At 56.1% G+C, this 24336-nt stretch overlaps 1 protein-coding gene across 3 annotated transcripts in view; it reads right to left on the minus strand.

The window, feature by feature from the left end:
• Window positions 1-24336, minus strand: part of ANKRD11 (ankyrin repeat domain 11) — a 155588-nt gene that overhangs the window by 30620 nt on the left and 100632 nt on the right. For all 3 annotated transcript variants that reach the window (XM_085317345.1, XM_085317346.1, XM_085317347.1), the window contains 2 exons: window positions 11355-11499; window positions 2184-2322 (listed from right to left, as the gene is read on the minus strand). In XM_085317345.1, the coding sequence (XP_085173471.1) occupies window positions 2184-2322; window positions 11355-11441 (226 nt within the window). In that variant the 5' untranslated portion in view covers window positions 11442-11499. The remainder of the gene's footprint in view (window positions 1-2183; window positions 2323-11354; window positions 11500-24336) is intronic.

Below are 24336 nucleotides of genomic sequence, written 5' to 3' on the forward strand. Positions count from 1 at the left end.
GGGAACGGGCCTCCACCCGCCGCAGCAAGCCGGGCTCCAGCGAGGCCTCGAGGCGGCAGCGGCCCGCCGGCGGCAGCGTGGCGGTGCAAGAGGGGAGCGACGTGCCCGTGCGCCTCTCCCGTCTCCGGCATCTGATCCCTGGAGTAGAAAATCCTACCAAAGAGAAACAGGCGCTTGCTAAGCATCAGCCTGAACCTCACCGCGCCRTTTATCGGCGGCTCCCTGCTGCTATTTGCTCCCCGGTGCCCGAGTCGCTTCCTCTGGCCCTGCCGGCCCCTTCCCAGCGCCGGCGGCAGCGCCGCTCTTCACGTGCACCTCGGAGCCCCCGCGACCCTCCCGGAGCCCCCGCGCGTGCCGATGCCGCCGGCTCTGCCTGGCTGCCCTCCCGCACCGCTTCCCTTCCAGCCCACCCGGCGCCCTCGGGGCAGCAGGCGGCCCTGTCCGGCRGCCCGGGAAGCGAGCCGCTGCAGGAAAAAGTTGGGAAAGCTGTTGGGAAAATGAGCGGAGATCACCCGCGTGGGGCTGTAACGTCAGCTGCTCCCACGCGGCCGGGGCTGCCCCGCCGCGGGCTCCTCGCGCAGCTGCACGCAGGAGCGCGGACACGTCGCTTCGCCCCTGCGCACGGCGGGCAGGGGGAACTCACGCTCTGAAACTTTCTCTCGGGACACAGACCAGCAACTGAAAAAATTACCAGCCAGCACAGAGAGACCGAGGGAGACGCACGTCCGCCCCGGGCCCCACGGCAYGCAGGCTCGCCTGCGCGCCCGCCGCAGCGCTGCGCACCTTTTCCAATCCACCCGTCTGGTTTTTAAACCGGACTAACCCAGCCCACAGCCCCGGGCTGACCGCGAGGGCTGAAACGCAGCGTGCCGTAGCAGCGCGCCTCGCACGCTCAGCCAAAGAATAAAAACAAATACGAAAGTCCCGAGTCGGAGAAAGAGCTCTTCCCTTCGCTTGTGCTCCCAACGCACGCGGCTCGTTCCATGTGTGAGGTTCGACGAGAGGGGAACCTGCTCCGTGGCACCTACCGCTGCCTACCCAGCCGCGGCACAGGCTCCAGCCAAGCAGCAAACGCGGACACTGAGGTTTCAGCAGCTCCCACCTGCGAGAGCCCAAGGGTCAAACAGGCCCTTGGCRGTTAAGGAAGTTTTCTGGCTGTTCCCTCAACCCAGTTTTATCCCGTTAACCCTGCAACAGCCTCTGGATCTCTGAAATCYCTTCCTCTTCTATAAGGTAGGTAGTCTTGCCCTTCAGGTGCTTGCAGACTCATTTGCCCCAAATCTAAGCTCTTTAGCATTTTTAAGCATATCCCCATCTTCCAGTGTATTTGATCTCCTTGCGYAATTTGTGATCCTGACCTGGCCAGACTGCAGACACTAATTCCAAGTGCAGATTTCCTAGTAAAGTACTGAACAGATCTACATAAACGCCCATCTCTTAAGCCGTGCCTACACTGGCTTTTCTGTCCAACACGCGCTGCAAGCTAGCTYAGGGCACGTACGTGTTCAGTCACGTGGGTTCCTCCGTACCGTACCTAAGCCCCCCTGCAACCAAACGGCATTATTTTCTCCGTCTCCAAAGTCTGCGACAGCTTTTTTCCAACTACTTACAAAGCAAATAGCACAGTCAACCTTTCTGTAGCTTTGTGGGGGCCACCTACGCAAACAGCCACTACCCTGGTGGCAGAGCAGAGCCACGTGCTCCTGCCGCAAGACGTGACCTGCCCGACCACAGCACAGTCCAGCTGCAGTACGCTCGGCCGCACCAACGCTTCCTGCAAGTCAGCGCTCACTGAGGATGTGCAGCTCAGCCACGCTGCAACCGCACAGGCAACCTTGACAGCCTCAAGAAAAATGGGGCAGGCAGGCCAAACCAACGTCCTGCAGTCCTCAGCCACAGCAGCTCCACAGAGCCAGCGTAACCATCCAAACAGGCCCAAACGCTGACAGACAGAAATCACACCGCCAGCGCATCGGTACGATTCCCAGGCCGTTTTACATTCGTTTGACAATGTCTGTGCACACATCAGTAGGAAATATTTTTTCAGCTTGAAGACAGCAAAGCTCTTTWTCAAAAGTTTAAAGCCCAACTACAATAAAGCATTAGCAGCGAGGTGCACAAGTACACACACACACACGTACAGCAGGCTCACATTTAGACAGTGGAATATGCAACTTCTGTACCTGTATCCGAGTCTTTTTGATCTCCATTTGTTCCGACAGTGAAAGGTAACTTCCGCTTTGTAGCTCTCTCTTTCACCTCTTTGCTGCCATCGTTCCGGTCCAACTTTGGAGTCTTGGTCAGAGAAACTTTATCTTTATCCTAGAAAGGAAAGAGGCAGATCAGCAAAAGCTTTCCCTGGGTTTTGCTGCAATGGAAGATCGTCAGCTGCTCCCACAGACTTTCTGCACCAGTGTTTGAACTCACAGGCACGAGTGCCGTCCCCACTCCGGCAGTTTCCAGGCTCAGGTTTTAGCGTGCCGAGAACGGAGCCTCCTGTGGCAGAAGGCTCTATGGCCCGTCCTCCTCTGCAGGCTGCGTGCTGCGCTCTACGGGACACGGCTTTTTCCTAGGGGCTGAACCCAGCTGTCCCTGCACCAGCAGACAGTGGCCCCAACACACCATCTCCTTTTTAAGGCAGGAGAATTAGTCACAGCTGCTGAGACACCGCGCTCAACACTGCAGCAGACCGCCGTTGCTGCGTGCTTGGGGACGGCTGCAACAGCGTGTACTTCTTGTCCACGCAAGCTGTAGCACACGCGCATAAAGCTCAGCTGTTTGCTGATAAAGTGGTTACTTCAAGTTAAAACGCTCATAGGCTACTACAGAAGAGCAAGGCCAATGAAGGCTGCGTTACATGGTGGGAAACCTGCAACCAACTCACACGAAAACCAGAGCTATCGCCGTGCGTGCAGGCGGGAGCGAGGAGGAAGAGGAAGGCGGCGGGCAAGGCTGGCTGGGGCACGGCAGCGTCTCCGAAGAAGCCGCCCCTGCTGCTCGCTGCTCCCGCGCAGACGCGGCCCGCAGCAGCACGCTGCTCCCGCCGGCGGGAGCGCCGGGCCCGAGAGCGACGCKGAAGCTCGTCTTTCAGCGGGGAGAGCTGCAGGCTTTTCCTTGTGACCTGCAGTATTTCTAGCGCAGGAGTATAGCGTTACCATTTGAGCTTACACGATAACACGCTACTCCGGAGAATATTCTGGCAGTCGATAAGCCTGCTGATGTTACTGGCTGTTTAAAGGACCAGCCTGCCAGCCAAACACATTTAAAAGGTTTGTACTGTATGCACCGGTGTAACAACCTGTACCAGAAAGGCCAGTATAGCTCCCAAGGCAGCTTTCTCCATCTGAAAGCAGGAAAGCTCCTTGTGCTTCCAGCTCTGCCTGCTCTCCTGTAATTACCTCGATTACAGGGTGAGGGATTTAACAGCAGCAAACATCCAGCAACAAGCAAGCAGCTCCACAAGCATCGGATCGACCAAAGCTCGCGCTCCGGTAAGGTTTGTATTTGGGGTTGATGACCTTTGAGGCCCAAATATGTGCAAACACCAGCGGACGCGTTTGCATCGGCTGAGACATTGGAACAGCCCCTGTCCCACGCAGATTCCCCGGGGCCGCGCCGACGTGGCGCTCCGCTGCGGAGCTTCCTCTTCTCCGCAGCCTTCCCTTCCCTTCCCAAGCGCCGGCACGCTCCGACCGACGTCCGCCCAGCCCCCGGCGTGCCCCCGAACTCCCAAACCCCTCCGCCAGCCCGGCCCCCTCACCGCTGCGCGGGGCTGGCATYGCCCACGGCACGCGAGCCGCCCGCGGGCATCGCAGGCAGGCGCCACGGGCTGCCCCGTGGCAGAGGGCCGTGGCAAATACCACGGAAACCACCCGTGCAGGGAGGGAGAGCAGCACGGGCTGATGGATTTCGCTCCTTAGCGCTGAGCTTCTTCCGACTGGGCCTTTACAAGGAGAAACCACGTCACCTTAAGGACGGGGCTAGCGAGACTGCACGAGCGCAGGGCAGGGGCTGCGCGAGCGCCGGCAGGCAGAGCCTCGTGCGCGCCTCGAGTGCTTGGGGCGGCTGGATGTCAGCACGCTGCCAGGCGGAGCGGGCGATGCTGGGGAGGCGCAGCGGGAGCAGCGGGAGGAAGTGCCGAGGAAAAGCTTGGAACGAGACCGTGTTCCTGAAGTAGGGAGCCAGGCAGACCTTCGCACACAACGGGCGGCTGACCCACGGCTGGAGCTCCAGGAGTTTAGTGTGCTAAGAATATACAGGCCCGAGTTATGCATTTGTATTTTTGGTATTTGAGAAACTGTGTTATTTTAGGCAAGTGCTCCGGGTTTGAACACGGTACCATCGCTCTAAAATCACGGGCAAAACGACCAGCTTGGTGATAAATCTCATTTCAGTAATCCAGCAAAACCCAGACCCTAAGCTATACTAAAATTTAAAAAGTTAACRTTTCAAATTAGTGATTTAATTATGCTCATTTTTAAATGTCGCAGGGCCACCGCCGGGCGGTGAGAGAAGCCAGGCTAGCAGCAGCGCCTCGTGTTCGGAAACCCGGGCACGCTGCCGGCGGCGCCCGCCGGGTCCTGGTCACAAGACGGTGCCGTCACCGCCTGGCCGCTGCTCCTTCCTCTTTCTTAGTTTCTATCCGGTAACCAGACTTCAGCGGCAGATTAAAGAGAAACCGCTGACTCCAGACCAGCTCGCGCCGTTTCCCTGCTCCCTTACCCAGCCCCGGTTTAGAGCCCTCCCGGCACGCAGTGCTAACGCTGCGTTCAACCACTCGGCCCCTCTGAACCTCGCTCCAGGAAAAAACTGGGGGCTAAGAAACCAGATATGGGAATCCCCTTTTTGGTAAAGCGAGCTACACAACCTACCTCCCAGCTCGGTGGCTCGGCCGAGGGAGCGCATCGCTTTGCGTCCWGGCCTGGGGAAAGGAGAGTCTTGCTCAAGGTAAGACCCTGGGAGCTTTTCCTTATTGCACAAGTTATCAGAGCTCCAGAACAAATTCACAACAGCCAAAAACACTCCAGCATTTTGGTTAAATGTTCTGTATTTAAATACTTTCATTTATTTTTCTGCTGTGAACAGAAATAGTTTGCAAGAGTTTAACTGCAAGAGGAAGGTTTGTAGATGCCTATGTTTGCATGCAAGCTCCAACAGCAATGCTATACTCAAAATCCATCAACTCTTGCTACTTGAGAAGGAACATTAAGGTGGGGTAAAACATTATCCTCTTTGGATATGAACGACTGGAGAGGCCTGACCCTGACATGCCCCTGGAGAACTTCACAAATACGCATTCAAGGCAATCATCAACCCAACAATTTTCAGTGCTCWCACACCCTTGCAAGTCAGGGCCTGGGACAACAGCATAAACTCACAGAAGCGCCTTTGCGTTTCTCCTCGTCGGCGGCTCATCACTAAGCGCACCGCCGCAGCCAACGCGGCGTGCCTGCTGCCCGCAGAGCCGGTGCACCCGCACGCCACGCTGCTTCTGCTTCAGGCACTGGGAACCCTGCGCCCTCGGCACCTCGCCTTCGCAAGCCTCGCGCCCGGTCCCGGCCGCTCAGCTTTGCCAGCRCGGGTCTGCGGGGGCAGACCTCCGACACACAGACGCTCCCAGAAGCCTGCTGAAGACCTGTCGGTCATACCGACACTTCCCTGCACCGCCAGCTGTGCTGGTTACCCGCGTCCGTCCCCTCGCTTGAACCCTTCGAGTAGACGTTTCCACAAACTGGGACAGAATCGCGCTTTTTGCCGGCTTTTGCAGCAAGAGGCCAGGGATCTGGTTAAGCTCCTGGCACCCAGCGGTGGGATTTCCTAGATTTTGAGCATTTATTCCAGACACCATTTTTGCAGTGAGAACTCCAGCAAGAGGTCAATTGTGCTTAACACAGAAAATACGATTCTTTCGCTGTCTGCACCCTCCCAACAGACTGCAGCGGGAGCAAGGCAGCCAGGTCCTCTGCCGCCCGCCGCGCGCTCTTCCCCGCRGGCAGCCCTGGCAAGGGCAACGGCTGGCAGCGCCGTGGCACCTGCACCCCAGCCTAAGAGCTACGATATTGGTGTGTTAAACGAAGCATCGGTTAAAACAGGCACTTTGAGAACCAAGTTTCACGAGTGGCTCCAGGTGACAGCACAGCAAGCTCACCTTTACACGGACACCCCTTCCCAAGCAGCAGGGGCACTGCGTTCACCCGCCGGGCACGAGGCAACGGACGCGTCCCCGGGCAAACGAGAACCCCGGAGAAGGGCAAGGAGAGCAAGAGAACGGGCCAGCCGCGGCAGCCGAGCAGAAGCCGGACGAACTCTGCCCCGGGTCACCTGCGAGGGCTCGCTGGGAACGGGCCCGTGCCGAACGCAGGGCAGAGCGAGACGCTCCGCAAGCGGCGCGGGGGCTGCCGCGGCCGGGCTGCGCGCGAGCCCGGCGCCCGCTCCGCAGGGAGGAAGGGGCACGGCACAGGTCAGAACGCCGCTTGTGCCAGAGTTACTGTGATCTCGTCCAACGCTCCAGGCTAGAGCCAAAGAGAGAATTAAACCAAAAAACTTCTCAGAGGCGAAGTACGAAGGCCCCAGTATGAAGGCTCAAAAGGGTGGTGTGAATTCCCAGGGTTGGACAAGCTCAGGCAACAGCCTGTTTGCATTTTCCCCAGCACTCAGAGCTGCTAATCCAGTAAGTTTAGCAAAATTAAATACCAAGGAATGAAGAAGCCGCGGCAGTCCAGACGCCGCTTTGAAGATTAATTTGTACAACAGCAGCACGATAACATTTCATTATAACCAGAGCAAGGAAGATCCAAGCTTTGCTCTCTTCTAGAGAGCAGCTACCTGTCCGGGTACCTTTCAGACACTGCACTGAAATGACCACAGAGAAATGAAGGCAACCTGGGGAATAATATTGCTGAAAATAAATGGGTTCTCATTTTCTTGTTTTAAACCTTGCTTCTGTAAACACTTCCCATTTCGTAATGCCGAAGGTAGTCCTGCTCGACTAAAAGCTGCTGGCATCGTGTTAGCTTCTCTCATGTTTAAACTAAGCTCAGATACCTCCCAAGGACACCAGAATCCAGTTTCGCCAAAGGGACAAATCCAAAGGGAGTGATGCTGCAGAGGACCTGTACGAAAGCCTGCGGGTGGCCGGGCGCGGGGTCGCGGCGGCCGGGCGCTCCTTGCCCGGGGCAGAAGAGGCAGGTTGGGGGCAGCAGAACGAGTTGCCCTTCGCAGGCRGCAGCAGGCCACGGCTCCGGCACCCCGCCGCGGCCGCGCTGAGTTACGAGTAAGAGCTACGGCACGAATAACCGAGCGCACCTCGAGTTCCCCTTCCAAAGCCGCGTCGCGAGCTGCCAGCGGTGGTCRGGCTGCGGAAGGCAAAGCAACCGCGACCGCCGCAGCCCTCGGCCAGATGCCGCTTTTACCCTCATGCAGGACTCAAACTAGGMCGGCTTACTATCCAAATTCAGGCTCCCGGAGCAAAAATAAATACATAGYTCTTTCAGACGCAAAATTCTGTGAGGCAGAGCCATACACAAACCCGGCAAAGAAACGCGCACTGCCCGCCGCGAGGCCGAGCGGGGCCACAGTTTGCTCTACGAACGGGCTGGGTGTCTGCAAGCTCCTCTCGCCTCCTGCCCACGGCCCGCGGGGACACGGGGGCCCACGAGCCCACTCGGCCCCGGCGCCGCTGCCGACCCGCACCGGGGCCCTCCGCGCACTCTAACGCTTAGAAAATCTGTCTCATGTTCCAGGTGGTGCAACAAAACTTTCAAAATATTGAGAAAATTAGAGTAAGTCCCGTTCTTAGATGTCTTAGGCCTTCATTTAGATTTTTTTAAGAGGAGACCGCCCTCCGATGATTCTGTGCCCTGTAGCTTCAGCGAACCCTTGGCTGCGGGTATCTAAGCCCCTGAGCACCGCTGCAAGTGTCCCACGGGGGATCTGCGCTCCCGGGCAGGATGCTCGCAGGCACTCGGGAACAACCGACGCACGAGCACTAAATTCCCTTCTCTGAAACCGGGAGAAGGGCGAGGGGAAAAACACCGAGGACTTTTAAAAAGAGCAGGAAAAACCAGGAAATAGCAGCACAGCATATTTATACCACTAAAATTATCACGGATGAGAAGCGCAGCAGTTTTCCCTCTTCACCGCTGTGGTGCAGCGGCGACGGAGGYGGCGGAGGTCGGTCCGTCTACGCCAGCCCAGCAAAGCGCTCCCCAGCAGCCCTGCCCTCGCCGCCGAGGCACGGCCACCGCGTCCCCTGCGGGAGACAACACCCTCAGCGGTATTTCTAACGCCACGGCCATCTGCTCTGCGTCGTTACCCTGGGCTCGCTCCGACACGCAGGTCCGCAGCCAGGGGTCAAGCCCAGTTCTGCTTAGTATTCAGCGCAGATATGGATTTCTTCAAAGCCACTGCAGCAAAAACGCAACTCGGACTACGCAAGTCAGCCYATTTCCCCACAAAGAGAAATCCTCTATCACAGCTTCTGAACACAATCTATAACCGCACAGCAAGTGATTTAGGTCCTGGGCATATCAGGAAACGGCTTCAACAACTGATACTGCTCTTACTGTGGTGCTCTGCTCAGTGTAAGTTATTATGGGTAGACTGTTTCTGGAATGGAGTTCTGTAGATCTATATAAAAAAGGAGAATTATTCATATATGGTATGCATATTTTTAAAAAGCCCTTAAGGCTGAATTCAACCAGAAACAGCTCCTGCGGCTGCTGATCATCTCTGACCTCAGTCCCTTCCCAGCAGCAGGCCATATAAGGCCTGCAACGCGGATCCGCACGCCGACCRGCCCGCTCCCGCCGGCTAACCTCGGGAGAAAAAACTCCTTGCGGAGGAGCGGCAAAGCAGACAGAGCTTCAGATGTGTTGGCCACGGARACGCAGCTGAGACGTGGCTTTTTTTAAACTATTTCACCGCCGCGGCGGCGCCGGCGTAGGTGACATCTCGCTGGTTAATACCTGATCCCGCTGCAGCGCGCGGAAGGCTGAGCGCTAGGAGGAGTTCGCTCTCCCACTTCCCAATTAGCTCTGCAAGCGAAAGGCAGCAGCTCACAGGCTCTTCCACACTGCACAAGCCTCCCGCAGAAAGGGCAGCTTCCCAGGGAGCACGGCGTGAACGTTTGGAAGCACGGCACTTACGGATTTACTGCGGCGTTCAGCCCACCAGCACGGGCAGCCAACAACMGAGCTGCTGAATGTCCTGTGCATTTACTTTTGTTTAGTGCTAGTGCTTCCAAGCCCAGAAATATAAAGTCTGTTTGTTTAATGTCAAAACTACTGTTCATATTAAGGTCACATTGAGAGGAAAACACTTGAGCGTAACCAAGTTAGCGCTCTGCGCGGCCTCCCGGCGCTTCGCCACGCTGCAGCTCTGCTCACTGCTGGGTCCCTCCTCGACGCGCAGCTCCTCCAGGCCGGCACCGCGGCGGCACGGCCGCGCTCCCCGCTCCCTCGCCGAGCAGACTGACCCCAGAGCGGCCTGAAAGCGCTGACAAATGCAAGATAAAACAAAAGCAGCAGCTTCCTTGACAGGTAGGTACAACAGCATCTGCAAGCAGAAGGTCTAAAAACCAAGTGTTTTTACCCTTACACATCGTTCCAGCTCACGTTTCAGTTAACTAGAATTTAATTTGCTGCACAATGTCCTTCGGCCAATTAACCTGGACCTCGGCTCAGTCCCTGGAGGACAACAGCCTGCAGGTTTCCTCACCGCTGAGAAGGCCGGAATCAAGCGAGCAGAAAGGCTCTTCCCCTTCCTCCCTAAATAACCCTGCCCCCAGGCCTGCACCGATGCCTCTCGGCGGGAAGCAGGCAACTGCGTGCGAGTTAYCGAGCCCAGGGAAGTAACTACAGTTCCCAGCATTCCTAACAGCATCCAAGAAATCTACTGTGTAAATAAAATGTAGTCTTTAAGCTGCCATGAGCAGATGAAATAAAATGGAAGTTGACTCATATTTAACTGTTCCTTTCCCTTCTGAAGCACCTGCTCCAGCAATAASCTGCTGATACACAGTACCGAGAAACCCTCGTATTTCCATATCCCGYGCTCCAACCTGGGTTTCTAGGTTTCAACCTCATCCGCCAGGAAGAGGCGGGGTAAATTTTGGTATCTTCGCTCCATCCGCGACAGCGGCTGCTGCTCTCCAGCCAACACCCCCGCCGCCAGTCTCTGCCCCCTGCCTCAAGGCAGCGCGCTGTGCCCGGGCCACGCGCCCCTCGCAGCAGCACCGCCGAGCCCCGCGGCGAGCCGGGGGCACGCAGACACCCAGGCAAACGGGGCAGACGCTAGCAGCTCACTTGGCAACTGGATTCGTGCCTGGGATTCGCCTGCTGGGCAGCCACCTCTTTCCTCGCTTTGTCCACGATAGGGCCTCAATTCTTTAGGGGAAAGTAGAGTTACTATAATTACACAACACAGGTAGGATTGCAGGGAAATGAGAGAACAAGAGATGCAGCATCATCGCTGCTAATAAAGCTTGGTTTCCTCTGTCAGGCAGGAACCGCTTGGGGAATGCCGAGAAACTGGACCAAGGGGGTGAAAAGGGGGTGCGAAAGGTATTTGTGTCCACAGCGGAATACAATAAACACAGGTTCTAATTTTTACGTAAAGGTAACATTTTGTACACAGCTTTCTTCACAGCTATTTACTGGAAACTACCAATATGCTGAGAAAGACTAAAAAAGCTGAAAGGTACAGCTTACGGCTGGAACAGATGGTAGGAATTTGGGGTGCAGGGAAGAAGGGGAGAAGCATAAGTTTATTCATCCTTAAACTCAGGCTTCATTTCAGCATCCTCCTCCCAAGCACAGTCAAAACCTAAATACCTCATTTAAAACCCCCAAAGCAACAATTTCAGCAGAGCGATTCACATGCCGACTCCTGCTCAGCTGTTACTTAGAGCCCAGGCTTCGGGGTGAAGCCAGAACAGCTGAGTGTCTTGCACAGACGCGGCTTTTACGGCAGTGAGAAAAGGAGGAGAAACGCTTCCCGTACACAGCATTTACTTAAGAGATCATTGCATTATTTCTTCTTTCAAAGGCTTAGTGTAGAAAGCTTAAAAGACTGACAGTATTTCTGGAAGAGAGTGCTTCCCAAGCGTTCCCCAGTGCTCAGCCAAGTCAAGTCTGTTCAGCTCTAGCACTTCCCAGGGAGCTTTACAGTCACCAAGAAAATAAAGCGGCCCTCACCCCCCGGCTTAGCGCCGATAAACAGGCTGATTCAGGTTCAACTCCAGGTGACAGCAGCCCAAGGCAGCCTCCTGACATATCAAGTACTGGCAGGGCTTGAAGACATCAGGCACAAGGGGCAGCATCCCAAGAGGAAGGCAAGTAAACAAAGCACGCTACCTTTTTCCCCGTTTGTTTCTCCACCATGTCGTTGCTGAGAGAGAAATCTTCTGGCTGTGGTGTTTTAGAACACCCACCCTTGGGCATCGTTCTGCCTTCCTTACTTGATCTTCATTTATGCAGCCATTGCCTCATCATCAACCGTCTGTTCAGAGAGAGGAAAAGAGAAGTTAGACATCTCAGGACCATTCCAGTGGGAGAAAAGGCAAGATGCTTCCCCAGGGAACAGATCTGCATCAAACTCCTCCAAGATGACACCAGGAGGCCGCAACACCTCCAGACACCGTGCGCCTCGGCTCAGCGTGGGCAGAAGAGCTGCTGGCTTCTGCCACCTTTTGCATGGAAGCAGTGACCTGCCGTTGGAGTCTTAGGGTGTGTTAAATATAACTTCTTTCATGTGCAGCAGGTAGCCTAAAATGGACTGTGCCCAAGCAGAAAGCAGWACGCCTCCTGTTCCTCACCTACAGCATTACTCAAACCTACGTGAAGCTTCTCGCAGCCACGGTGCCCCCAGGGACTAGTGACATCGCGGCGGACCCTCCGCCTGCGCGTTTGCGGTGCTGAGCACTTTGCTGCCACGGAGTTTGTCACACTGATTTCCCAGGCACTCAGAGGACTAACACAGAAATCACTTCCCTGTGCTAAATTACATAGTCTACTTATAAAATGTCCTTTTTGAACAGGTCTGCACGGTGTAACAAGAACACAGCAAATGCAAACAAGGTACGCCGCTCCCGGGCGGTTGCTCAAGGGGCTCCTCTCCCGTCCCCTCCCGCGCTGCCCGCGCCTGGCCTAGGTGAGACGATGGAGCAGAATAACAAAGAGCTCTGCTGCTCCTGCCACGGGTTGCCTGGTTACAGGSCTGAAAAGACAACTGACATCTGAAATACAGAGAAGTACGAGCTGGAACGGAGATCAGACACGCAGGCTGAAGCCAAGGCATGCAAGGCCTTTTTAGGTGAACAAAAATATCTCCTCTCCTGGGACCAGAGGCTAAAAAGCATCAGTGCAACAGTACATTTCAGACTAGTGACCCACATCAATTCCTCTWGCAAAGGTCTCATTGTGCTTGCGCTGAAGTGTATAAACAGGGAGCATTTGAAAACTCCTTCCCCAGCTAATTGCCACCTGACAACACTACACATTGCACCCATTAACTTCTGAGAACAGCGGCTGGATTTCTGCGCAGCTACAATTGCAGGAAACCGTCCAGGAACAAAGTCGTTCCAGAGCTCCATCACAAGACTGGGAATCCTGGGGGCGGGGAAAGAAACAGCAGCTACRGGCGGAAAGGGGAGCCGAAGCCTCCTGCCTGCCGGGCGCCGGGGAGGCGAACGGCAGCTGCTCCTTTGGATGCTGACGCGTCCCCAGCAGCAACCCGGGAAGGCAGAGGCGCCTGCGGGCGCCGGGGAGAGCCCCGGCCCCGGCCCCGGCCCCGGCCCCGGGCGGGCAGCGAGCTGGAGCCCCGGCAGCCCCTAGCTCGGGGTGTTCCTCAGCACGGTGTCTCAGAAGAACCACGGAGATCCCACCATCGTTTAAACGTTTCATTTCTACTTCACAGGTTTTAGGGTCCTTTGGGTGGGTGTGTGGCGATTCACAGCCCTGCAGCAGCCCCAGTCACGGGACCGAGCAGCCCCGAGAGCCCCGGAGGCGCCATCCCCGGCGGAGACGGCTCTCCCTGCCCGGCGGTCCCCCATGCTCCGCGCGGAGGCTTCGGGCCTGGGGTCTCCTTCCGACCGCCCCGCTCGACGAGGGGGCGGCCGGCGCCGAGGCTCGGGGGGCCCCGGCCAGGAGATGGCCTTTCCTCTAGGACCGAGAGAGCAGCAAAGGAGCCCGACACCGCGGCCGAGCCGGAGGAGAGGCGAGCACGCAGCGAAGGCCGACCGGCTCTCCTTGTCRCTGCTCGGGAAGCCGGAGGGGAGGGAAAGTCCAGAAAACTCGKCACACAAACCCGACTTGTCCACGGAGAGAAGACAGAAGAAAATACCCTCGCGCCAGGGCAACGACGGCAGAACTCCCCGTCCCTGGAGAGCGGCTCTTCGTCGTTTCGAGGGCCTTCGGCCCAGCACAAGCGCCGAAGGTCAAGCGCCGCAAGGACGGGCTGAAACAGCGCCGTAAACCGGCGCAGCGGCCTTCCTTACGCGCTACGAGCTCTGGCGTGGGCAAAGCCCGGCGCCAAGCGGCCCGTCCTGCGGCTCCGACGCCCCAGCCGCGGACTCAGGCACGCAGCACGGGTCGCCCTCCGGAAACGTCTGGTTCTCCTGGTGCCGCGCACAACCCTCCACCGTCAYGTCGCGTCGCTCCTGGAGCACGGGGCAGCCGACCCCGCTCAGCCCCCGGCCCAGCCGTCCCGGCACCCGCATCTCCCGCTTTCCCTTGAGCGTTGTCCCAAACACTGGAATTATTTCCCCTGGAAGCAGCTTCAGCACTGACAGCACTGGATCCACCAGGCACTGTCCCCTGAGCCGCGCCGATTGGGAATGTTTCCCCCCCTCCATTTCTCCTACCGGCCCTTACTAAAGGGCATCCCACGGGCTAAAGGAAAAACAAGTGCCTGAACGTGCGTGTGCCGGGGGGGCCGAACAGCAGGAGCGCTGGGGCCGGTCCGGGGACGCGAACAGGCCGGCCCTGGCGCCCGGCAGCCTCCCGCGCACGCTCACGCCAACGAGCGCTGAAAACCCAAGGAACGGAAACTCAGCAGGCTTCTGCCGGGCAAAGGATGCGCYTTATAAAGGGTATTAAAAACCAACAGCCTCACTTATCGCAGGTACCTGAGCGCAAGGACCAGCACGCACGGGATCCGAGCACAAACACCACTCGCTTCATTAAACCCAGCTCCGCGTGCAGGAGGTCATCTCTCGGGCCTCGCGCGAATCTTCTTTCTGGCCTGCATGCTGCCAATTTATTCGTGAAAAAAATCTGTCCACTCTGGACGTCTTTGCGGCTGTTTGTAACCGGGGTATATACCTATTCACGTGCAGCTCCGAAAACCTGTTTAACTGAGAAAAGGCCAGACGGATGCCAGATTAATTCTGCACCCCTTCTGTTCATCTAGCTGACTCATTACACTTGGAAAGCTGGCTGCCTCTTCATGTAAACAGAGCACTGGCCTATTTAACAGCTTGCAGGGAGTATTACATTTGCACAACAATTACCAACAACGCTCGCATCTTCGCTTCATTTTTAAGCGCGTTTAATAAGAGTCAGAGGGGAGGTGCAAATTCCCGGTCTGTGCGAGCTRCCCCCAGCCAGAGGGAGCGAAGGCAGAGGGACGGCAGGGCATTTTAAAACAGAAAATCTGGGGCTTCGCTATTACCGTTTGGCTCTGATCCCTCCTAATCGGAGGGCGGGAGAGGCCACCCCCCTCGCTATCTCCTGCTCCCGACGTCACCTCCCCACCAGGAGACAGGCGCYGTTTTGCAAGCAGTTTCCTAAGCCCCTCGCGCTCGCTGGTTACCCGTCTGCCGCGCACTAAGAAGCGGGAGACCGAAGGAGCTCAACGCGCCGCAATCCCTCGTGCTCCCCCGGGAGAACAGAGCCGCGTTTCCCGCTGGCCAGCCGAGCCGGGCGCCAGCCCCGCGGCAGCGCTGCGCGCACGCACGCCTGCCCGGACCGGGAGCCGTGTCGGGAGCTGTACGAGGCCCGGAGCGGTGCCTCCCGCGGCCGCCCCYGCAGAGCCCCGCGGCAGGCAACCAGGCGGCAGCTCTCCGCGTTGCCCAGGGCACGCCAAGCCCAAAGCCGCACGCTGCGTCCGCAGAAGGCCTCAAAAAGCGACGGTCCCAAAAGGGAAAGGGGAAAAAGGCGGGTGGGGGATCACCCGCTCCGCCCGACCGCACAGCCCGGAGAGGAGCGCCAGGAGCGGCCGCTGCAGCCCCGAGCTGGGAGCCCAGTGCCGCCAGGGCTGCCGGCGGCCCGAAGCCACGCGGCGCCCGTCAGCCACGAGCGGGCTCCCGGCAAGGGCAATGGGCTAAGCCGGGCCGGCACGGAGGGACGCGGCTAGAATCTGCTCCAAGTTCACCAACAGCCAACCTGAGCGCTGCCCTTTGCAGGGGAGSAGAGGTTTCRTTAAGGAACCGAATGCGGCCGATGYGCGTGTGAACTCCAYAGCGGACCGTCTCCTGCCTCTCGGGCAGAGCCACTCCGACGAGCGGCACCGCACCCGAGACGAGGAGAGGGCCGAGGGCTGCCGGCGCTCTCGGCCGCGCGCCCGGCATGCAGCGGCACGGGCTCACGCAGCTTCGCTTGCGCAGCCCTGGGCCGCCCCGCGTGCCGACCCACAGGGCTCCTGCCACTCCTGCCTGAAGCCGCACCGGAGAGCTCGTGCCTGGGATCTGTGCATCAGCGGTTGCCCATGTCCTGCCAGCCTGGAGGAAGAAAACGTCGTGCAGACTTCTTTAAATGTCAGGCAACACAAAAAGCTGGCTGAAGGCTCCTCAAACACCCTCCCCCAAATTCAAGGGTAGGAATCAGAGGCACAGATGTTACTTGCACATATCCAACACACTTGTTTGGTCTGTAAAGGGTGGAATATGAACAAGTCCCTTTTAAATATAAAACTTCATGCTCCTTCTGAGGACTTTGTCCCCAAAAAACAGCTATAACAACAACTCAAACGAATCACAGTCAAAACTGATCCCCCAAACACTGGAAATCACGTAGAGAAAAATGAAAGTTGAGCTCTCTTGGAACATGCTTAATTCTGTCCTTCTCCATCACCCATTTGACAACTGACTTCAGATATATCTGTCCCCTCCGGCGAGGACCGGCTCCGAGCTCTACAGTACAGAGGCAGCAGCTGAGTCCGTACCAAACTCACGCGCTGCACCACGGGCACGCTGCGTGTTCAGCAAAGCCACCAGGCCTTCCGCGGAGCCGGCGCACGCGCGCGTGCCGCCTGCGGCTGCTCCGCAGCCCCGCTCCCAGCGGCGGCAGCTGCTCTTCACCTGTTTTCATTCCCCGGCGAGGCCCGCGGCAGAGCGCGGAGGTGCGGACCCAGCGGCGCTCRTGAGCGCCCGCGCTCCCGCGAGCCACGAACAATCGCTCTTTGTGCTCCCGGTCGGTTCAGGAAGAGTAAAGTCCATCTTTTTCTATCACCAGTGTATAAGCACAAGGACAGCAGGAATCCTGCAAGGGAGGCAGTGTAAACACAGGTGCACTTCGTTTAAGGAACCGTACAATGTGTAATCACAGAGATTAGCTATTAATAACACACTGCCGCACGATGTGCTAATTCTTACAGGCGTTACCAAAACAAGTACGTACTACTGGAAAAGCAGAGAGATCTCTGCATTTCTTCCCGGCCTCAAAGCAGCTGGTTGGAAAGCAAGTTAAGGCCATTTTGGATTTTTGGGTTACCTTAAACTTCAACACAGCAAGATCTTCCTTCTTGTCCCTTGGAAACTCAGTATCTTTTTGTTACTGGTTTTGAATGGAGATTTCGCTCCCTTTCAGAAGTCCTGATAGATAAACATCTTCACTTCCTAGCATGGCTTCTTCTCCCCTGCTCTGGAAATTCGTTCGTGGTCCCCACAATAACCATCCTTTCTTCTGCCCTTCTCAAACATTTAGTTCATCTTTACCCACAGTATTTTCTGATCTCCTGATGTTCCCATAACTACTGACATCCGTATGTATTTGCATGGGACTCGGGCAAGGCATACTTGCTTTCTGAAACGCACGCCAGCCCAATAGGCTTAGTAATAGCAATTAAAGCAGCTATTAGTATTTCAATCATCTGTGGAACACACATCTTCCCAGTGCTCCTTTGAGCCAGAATAAAACAGGCCAGAGCGCGCCGCAGCCTGCCACAGTCCGGAGCACCCGCGGGCGCGCACCTGGGTCTCTGAGGACCACGGGCACGAGCACGCTCAAAACCTCGCAGGGCACAGCGACAGTGCAACTCCTCAACGGTCCTCCTGGGACGACCTGCTGCACAGCACGATCCCTGCTAACTAGCTAAGTTTAAACCACAACGCTCTCCACGCAGATGTCGTCTCCGAGCGTCACTTCCCGTCCCAGCGCTTCAAGACTGGGCAACGGGCTAAATTGGCTTTGTTATCATATTAAGTGCCAGTATTTAACGAGGTTATAGTTGGGAATTTCTGCCCAACTAATTGCGATGCAGAATATTCCAGATGGGGCCGTTCTCAGCACACAGGAACGCTGAAGCAAAGCGAGCCCTGGCAGGACCCTGCGACCGCGAGCAGCCATGCTGCCTGTGGTTTCTCCAGGAGCAGCTTTTCCCACAAACTCTTCCCTCAATTATCTATATGCAGCTGCATCTTGATATTGCTACACTTCTGGATGCCGCTGATGATCTGGGGACCGGCCAAGGTTACAACACGCCTGTTTCAGCCAGTTCGCCGAGCTGCGGTCCCGGAGCAGTCAGCTGCGATGCGGATGAGGAAATCTCCGGTGCAGCCCGTGTTACAGGAAGGCTGATGGCCCCTCCGCACACCATTAGTCACCGTGGAAGATCTGATTACAACACAGTTGTCCTTTCAATACAATTACTGGGTGGTTCCAGGCCCTTAACAGTATCACGGGATCGAACTGAAGCCCTCCAGAGAAGCGGGGGCTCTGCGCCTCGCGCCCCTTCTCTACAGCAGAGGAGCACACCAAGCCCCAGCCAGGGCAGGGCCGTAACCCGGTCTGCCGGCACGGCTGAAGCAAGCACGCCACCAGGCTGGTGCAGACGAGCTTCCCTGGAACAGCCAGGAAACCCCCCAGACGTTCCCACTGCTGCTCGAGATGGCGAATAAAGAGGATTATTCCCCTAGCACAAGTCCCTCCCGAGGGCTACGCAGAACACCACCACGCAACTGCAGCACGATGAGCAACGCTAAGACGACTGCACARAAAAACCTCGCATCAGCCACGTGCGCTTAAGAGGGAAAAGTGGCCAAAACTACCCAACTCGTCTTGCGCGCAGTCACACGCGCGCAGCGAGCAACGAGGAGCCCAGAGCCTCCGCGCAGGGCTCGGGGCGAGCGGCTCAGGGCACGCCGAAGGCCTGTCCCGACGCGTCCGGCCACGGGGGAAGACGCCGCTTCCCGACTGCTTTCTCCTAGTGAGGTTTAACAGCAGCGCACAGCCGCGTGCTGCTTCCTGGGGTAAACGCTCGTCTGAGGCCCATCGCACCAAGGCCACAAACCTATTTCGCAACGGCAGCATGTCATCTCGCGCGATCGTTAGCTAAGAGATGAATAAACCCGAGCCGTTTTGCCGAGGGAGCCGCTCAGGCCGAGCGAGCCTCGCGCCGGCCTTCGGCGGTCCGATTTAGCGAGCGGCGCTCGGGCCGGCGGGGAGAGGCGAGCCCGCGGCGCGCTTCCTCCCGCCCCGTCCCCCTCCTTCCAGCTCAGCAGCTCCCAGACTGCTGCAGCGCGCACAAAGCTTCCGGAAAGCGGCAAAATCCCACGGATGTTTTGGTGAATTTAAGAGTCAGCGCCAGGCAATGGAACAAATCTCCCCCCAAACCCGCSCCAGCAAAGCCCCGCGGGCGGCAGCTCGGCACCGACGGGGCACGGCCCGCCGAGAGGCGGCCGCGGGAGCCGCCCGCAAGCTCGCCACGGCCCCCCTGCCGAGGGCTGGAGGCACGGGGAAAGCAGAGACCGACCGGAAGGCTTCTCGGTTACACCGCCCAGGCGCGCGCCCCGTGCCTCGTTACACTGGGCATGTTTTCCAAGCGCCACGTTAACTTCCCAAWTTGCCTATTCGCACATCCCCCAAAGTTTTATTTACCCACAAATACTGGAAACGCTCCGAAAGGAGACTAATACTCGATTTAGTGTTGGCAGGAACGCATGTTCCAGCCGGAAGGCGGACGAGGTGACCTAGAGGTCCTTTCCAGCAGATGTTTCTAGGATAATACAGCACAGGCTTCACGCACGTGAYTTCTGACATCGTGCTTTAGCAAAGCGGCCTCCTAAACCACCACGAGAACAGCGGTGGAAGGAGATGGCCCCCCACCCCGAGGATATCCAAGGCTCCTACACCAGGCTTCTGCTCTGGAGGAGTTTCCTGCCCCACCGACCATACCGAGAGCCTTAGCAGAGGCCTCCCACCCTCAGCCCTTCCAGTCAGGGTGGGAACGTCCACGGCGGCGCAGAGCAGCCAAATCCAACACCACCACGGACCAGTCTGGGCCGATGCATCACAGCAGCAAATAACCGCACTCCCGGCAAAACCACCAAACTCGTGTGACATTCTCCCTCGAGATACGGAAAAGACAGATTCAGAGTTCACATTAAACCTGCGAAGTCCATAAACATGAAAGGGATTAGGGAAAAAAGGTCCAGGCCATTTCAAGTCCTTGTTTTCTGCCAGGGCAGCGCTGAGACAGGGACGCCTTCCCCGCAGACGGGCCACGCACCACGGAGCGGGCACGGCACGCCGCCAGCACCGGCCAACCGGGGCACGGAGGGGGCCGGCCGGGCTGGTGGGGCAGGGCACTGGCACGGAGCTGGGCGCCGCACAGAGCGCCCCGGGCAGCTTCCGGGCTCCGGGGCAGCCACCCACGTCCCGCCGCTCCCCGCGGTGGCTCCCTGCCCACCTCCGAAGGGCTAACGCCCGCCCGGAGCCACCGCGGCCCCCCCAGCAATGCTGTCACCACGCTGCTGGTGCTGCTTTAAAAAGGCACTGTGGTTCTCCTAGCCCCAAGACACTGACAACCACGTGGCAATTCGGGATTTTTTCAACCCTCGATGCAAACCCAGCTCGCTTTGGAGCTGTGTACGTGCTGACGACAGACCGCCACCACGGGGCTGTTTAACCAGCGGCACGACCGCAGGAAGCCTGCTGTGCTCCCGTTGGGTCCTAYGCAGCACAGCCAACGCGGAAAACGCGGCATGAGCTTCTCCAAGCAAACCGCACGCTCCGTCACGCACCAGCGCGCTCACGAGGAGAAGCGCCTCGCCCGTGACCTTCGCCAGCGCTGCTCGTTTCGTTTCAGAAGCCAAAGCTCACGTCCCTTTTTCCTCCTTCAGCCAGCAGGGCCTCCACCGCCGCACGTGCCTGCGGGGCGCTTGGCCTGCCATCGGCGTCAGGAGGCACGAGCGAGGCGGGCGACCATGCTGGGCAGGGATCCCRGCCATAAATACGCAAGGAGGAGGTGGACGTCGTCTTCCAGGTAACGGCAGGAAAGGTTTTAGCATAACACAATTCTGCTGTTTTGCAAGGAATCAAATCAAGGTTAACTCTTCACAAGCGTGCAATCCTCCTCTTTTCTTTCTCCACCTCCTTCTCACAAAATACAGTGCTTTTGAAGGTGATCTATTGTATATAAAGACATAGGAATGCATTTACCAAAGCGAGTACATTCTTGTATAGGGGAAATTCAATTTTCTCTACAATGCAATTGTTGAACGTGCCATTAGAGCAAGAGCGATGGAAAGCAGTCGAAAGGGGCCGGCTTTAACAAATCGTTTCTTTGAGGACGTAGGCTCCCCAACCTTTACAAAACCCCTCCTCGCTTTGGGCCTAATTACACAAGGCCTYGGCCCTTATGTGCAGAGTGAGATGACTTGTTAGAAAGCTACTGCTTAAACACTCACTGAGAAATGACTGATGTTAAAAATACCTAGAGCTGCATTTCAGCAGCTAACCACATACACATGCCCCTTCCAGGAAACCTTCACCTCTGCAGATGTCCTCATCAGTGTTTCAGATCTATACCTTGGCTCGCCAAAGAGCCTAAGCATTTTCAGAAAGGCAATGTTCAGACAAAACGTGCGCGTGGCACGTTCAGGGAGAAAAACAGATCCTCTGCCTGCCTCCTCCTCTTCCTTGAAGGAGAGCGGTCCGTCTCCCAGATGCACTCGGCATTCRCCTCCCCCCACGCTGAAGAATCAAATGTGACAACACTACACTTAGTAGCAAAACTTTGAGAACGGAGGGATCAAAGGAAGGCTTATTTACCACAGAGAGGAAAACAGGAATAGAAGCCAAAACAAAAGGCAGCCTCTGTCCCCAGGAGCAATGCAAAGCCAGTCTGCAAATGCACGTCCTGCTACAAAATAATGACACATTAAGGGACCAGTTAAGGAGCCAAGCCTTGGAAGCCTAAATCTTTAAGATTTAGGTAGGAATGGTGCAACCAAAGGTGCTGTGTGCACACCTGGTCCCCCAGGTCTGGGCTAGTCCAATGCAGCTGGCACCCAGCAGGTCCTWCAGCATTTTGTAGGTCCTTTTTGTATAAAAGCACTGAGATCTATCAAAGCTAACTTCAGTCCCCATGTCCCGAGGACTAAACCTTCTCCCAGCCTGGGATAAAACCCAGGCTTGTGCAGCAGCATGGGCAAGCCTGGCCCGTCTGTCCTCGAGGCTGGTCYGCACTGGCGATAGCTGCCGGAGAGGGCTGGGGGCTCGGAGCAGCACGGCTAACTACGCTTCCCTGTCCAGCGGATATTCTGAGCCAGCCGAAGCCTCGAGAGCCAGGCGGGAGTGTCGGGTTTTGGCAGTCTCTGTGCTTCATGCTTGAGCTCTTGATGTTGTCCTTTTCTGCAGCACTTCTAATGGACCTCTTGGCAGGCCAAGAGCCTACCTGTGCTGCAYGCTAGGGCAGACAGAAAATGGCTCAACCAGTCTGAGGCTGGAAAACACTTTTTCCATCCCAGACACAATAGCAGCAGAGACAAAAAATATTAAAGAGCTGCAGTTCCCAAACTCTGAACCACGAAGGAGGGACTGGCTTGCAAGCTTCTTGCAGACCACCACACAGCCTTATCGACAAACTTCTAATTGGAAACACGCCCCGGCAGAGCCAGTACAGCTCTGCGGACCTCTTACCCCTGCTTGGGGAAACCACCAGTGGYTCGCCTACCGCAAACCTAGAGCCAGAGTATATAGAGCTCATTACTTAAAGAACATGGGATCGCATGACATCTTAATTCAACAGCAAGCTCCTAAGCTGGCCCAGGCCTCGGTAACTTTAGCCCGGTGAGCTCCAGGAGCAACACAGGAATTTCAGGGCTCTGTTCGGCTGTTTACATTCCTAACTGATTGGCACAAGCAGAGTTAAACGCTCTGCCTCTGCGAGGGGGCTGCAGCGTGCCCGCTGCGCGCCCGCTTTGGAGAGCGCGGCTCTCGTGACTCCGGCACACTGCGTTTCCCCTCCGCGCGCTGTTTGCGCTTGATAGCAGGCTGCTGCCCCGACCGCAGGCTGTGCAAACAGCGGCCCTGCAAGCTGCCGCTCCAGTTCAGTATCGTGGCAACGTGGCTGAAGCCAGCTTTACAAACTCACAAAGTGTGCAAATTAATTTCATTATCCGCTCTTGCACATCATGAGGAGGGAAAACAAATAACCTGCCTGAAAGTACATTCTAGTAATTATTAACATGGCATAAGTTAACCCCATGGGAGTGGGAGGAAAGACTGGCACGAGAGACTTGCACTTTTCTTTCACTTTATTATACACTACATCAGTATTTTTTAAATATAAAATCCAGTCTTACACTGCATTTTATTCCCTTTTAGCCTAAGGATTTTTCCTTTGCGTGGCTGAATCTCTAAATTCTCTCAAACATTTACCAAGTAAAAACAGCCACCAAATACTTCACGAGCAACGGACAAACACGACCTTCACTTCCATTTGCTTTTGATTTATCGCTCTCTCTGGCTTGCTCTGCCTGTCTCACACACACATGCTACTTTTGCGAAAATCTTTTCCTCCGGCTCCATAAGTAAGCCACTGTACTGAAATCCAAAGCTACTAATGTGTTCCACTAAAGGGCCCCAAAAGAGAGGGATTTAGAAAGCACAAAAACAGCAAACAGAAGTCTCCTAGCGAAGACCCAGTGCACGCACTGAACGAAAAGAGAGGCTGAATGCCAAAGGGCGAGCTGAAGAGCAAACTGGAGCAGGACCCCGGGGGCTCGCCCCAAAGGGGGGCCGTGCCAGGATCTGCCTAACGCCGTGCCTTTTTTTTTTTTTTTTTTTTTTTTTTAAAAAAAAAGGCGGCTGCAGTTAATTCACTCAGTCTAAAGATACAAAGTACCTCCAGTTTCAAACTGGAGGCAGGTACCATTTAGGTAAAATTGTCAGCAGGATTATGAAATGTTGTGAATATATGAAAAGTTCCTCAGCAATGACTAAAGGTATGCACTGAGTGTTCAGGTCGCTGTTTTGCTTTAAATTAACAACATCCTTCAGCTCAGCTGCAATGCTGGCTTGTATCAGTAATTCCCCCTCCCTCCCCACATACCAAAGCAAAAGCTGAGGTTTAAATACTGTGTTGCACAAAATAATTTAATCCAACGCTGTACATCTGGATTACATGATCTCTTCTCCATACTGACATGCACAAAAAACACGTTGTAGCAAAATACGCATTTATGGAGCTGGAGCTTTTGTTTCTGGAATTCACTTAACTCTCATGCAATTACCCGATTTTTAAAAATCTTAGTAGCTCCCTGGTTACCCATGACATAATGGCTACAGATTATAATGAATTAATTGATCTAGCACAGCAGAAAGTACTCCTTTAAAACCATGCTACGGGCCGTTCCTTTACTAACAGCGGAGCAGCCTCTCCCCTGCCTCGCTGGTGGGATACCCTGAAAGCAAGTTCTGAGATGCCCAACTGGGGAGAATTCAGCTTTATCACAACCTCTTGGAGGGATCTTAATTTGGAGTAGAAAATAGCAGACCACTCTGAACCTACAGCACTGCTGTGGCAGGACTCCAACAAATCTTAGAGAATTATTAGCAAGCCATTAAGAGGCCCTGTCAAGACAGATAGGCTTTAAGATTAATTTACAAGGCAGTTGTCAGGGATTTCAGGCTGGCCCGATTGCTGCAGCAGGTCAAAACTTCCACTAAAAGCACAGCTGCGTGCACATCGTTTTGGGAGGGTCCCGCAGTAATAAAGCTATTTAAAACAGTTGATCCAGCTGGACGGTTTTTAAGGCATTTAGCGTAGTCAGATTTTAAAGCCCTCGTCCACGGGAGCAAGCCACACGTGCGCGCCCCGGCCCAGATCCGACAG

This window comes from Rhea americana, unplaced genomic scaffold (assembly GCF_003343005.1).
Source record: "Rhea americana isolate MKP2758 unplaced genomic scaffold, rheAme1 scaffold_499, whole genome shotgun sequence".
Lineage (NCBI taxonomy): Eukaryota > Metazoa > Chordata > Aves > Rheiformes > Rheidae > Rhea > Rhea americana.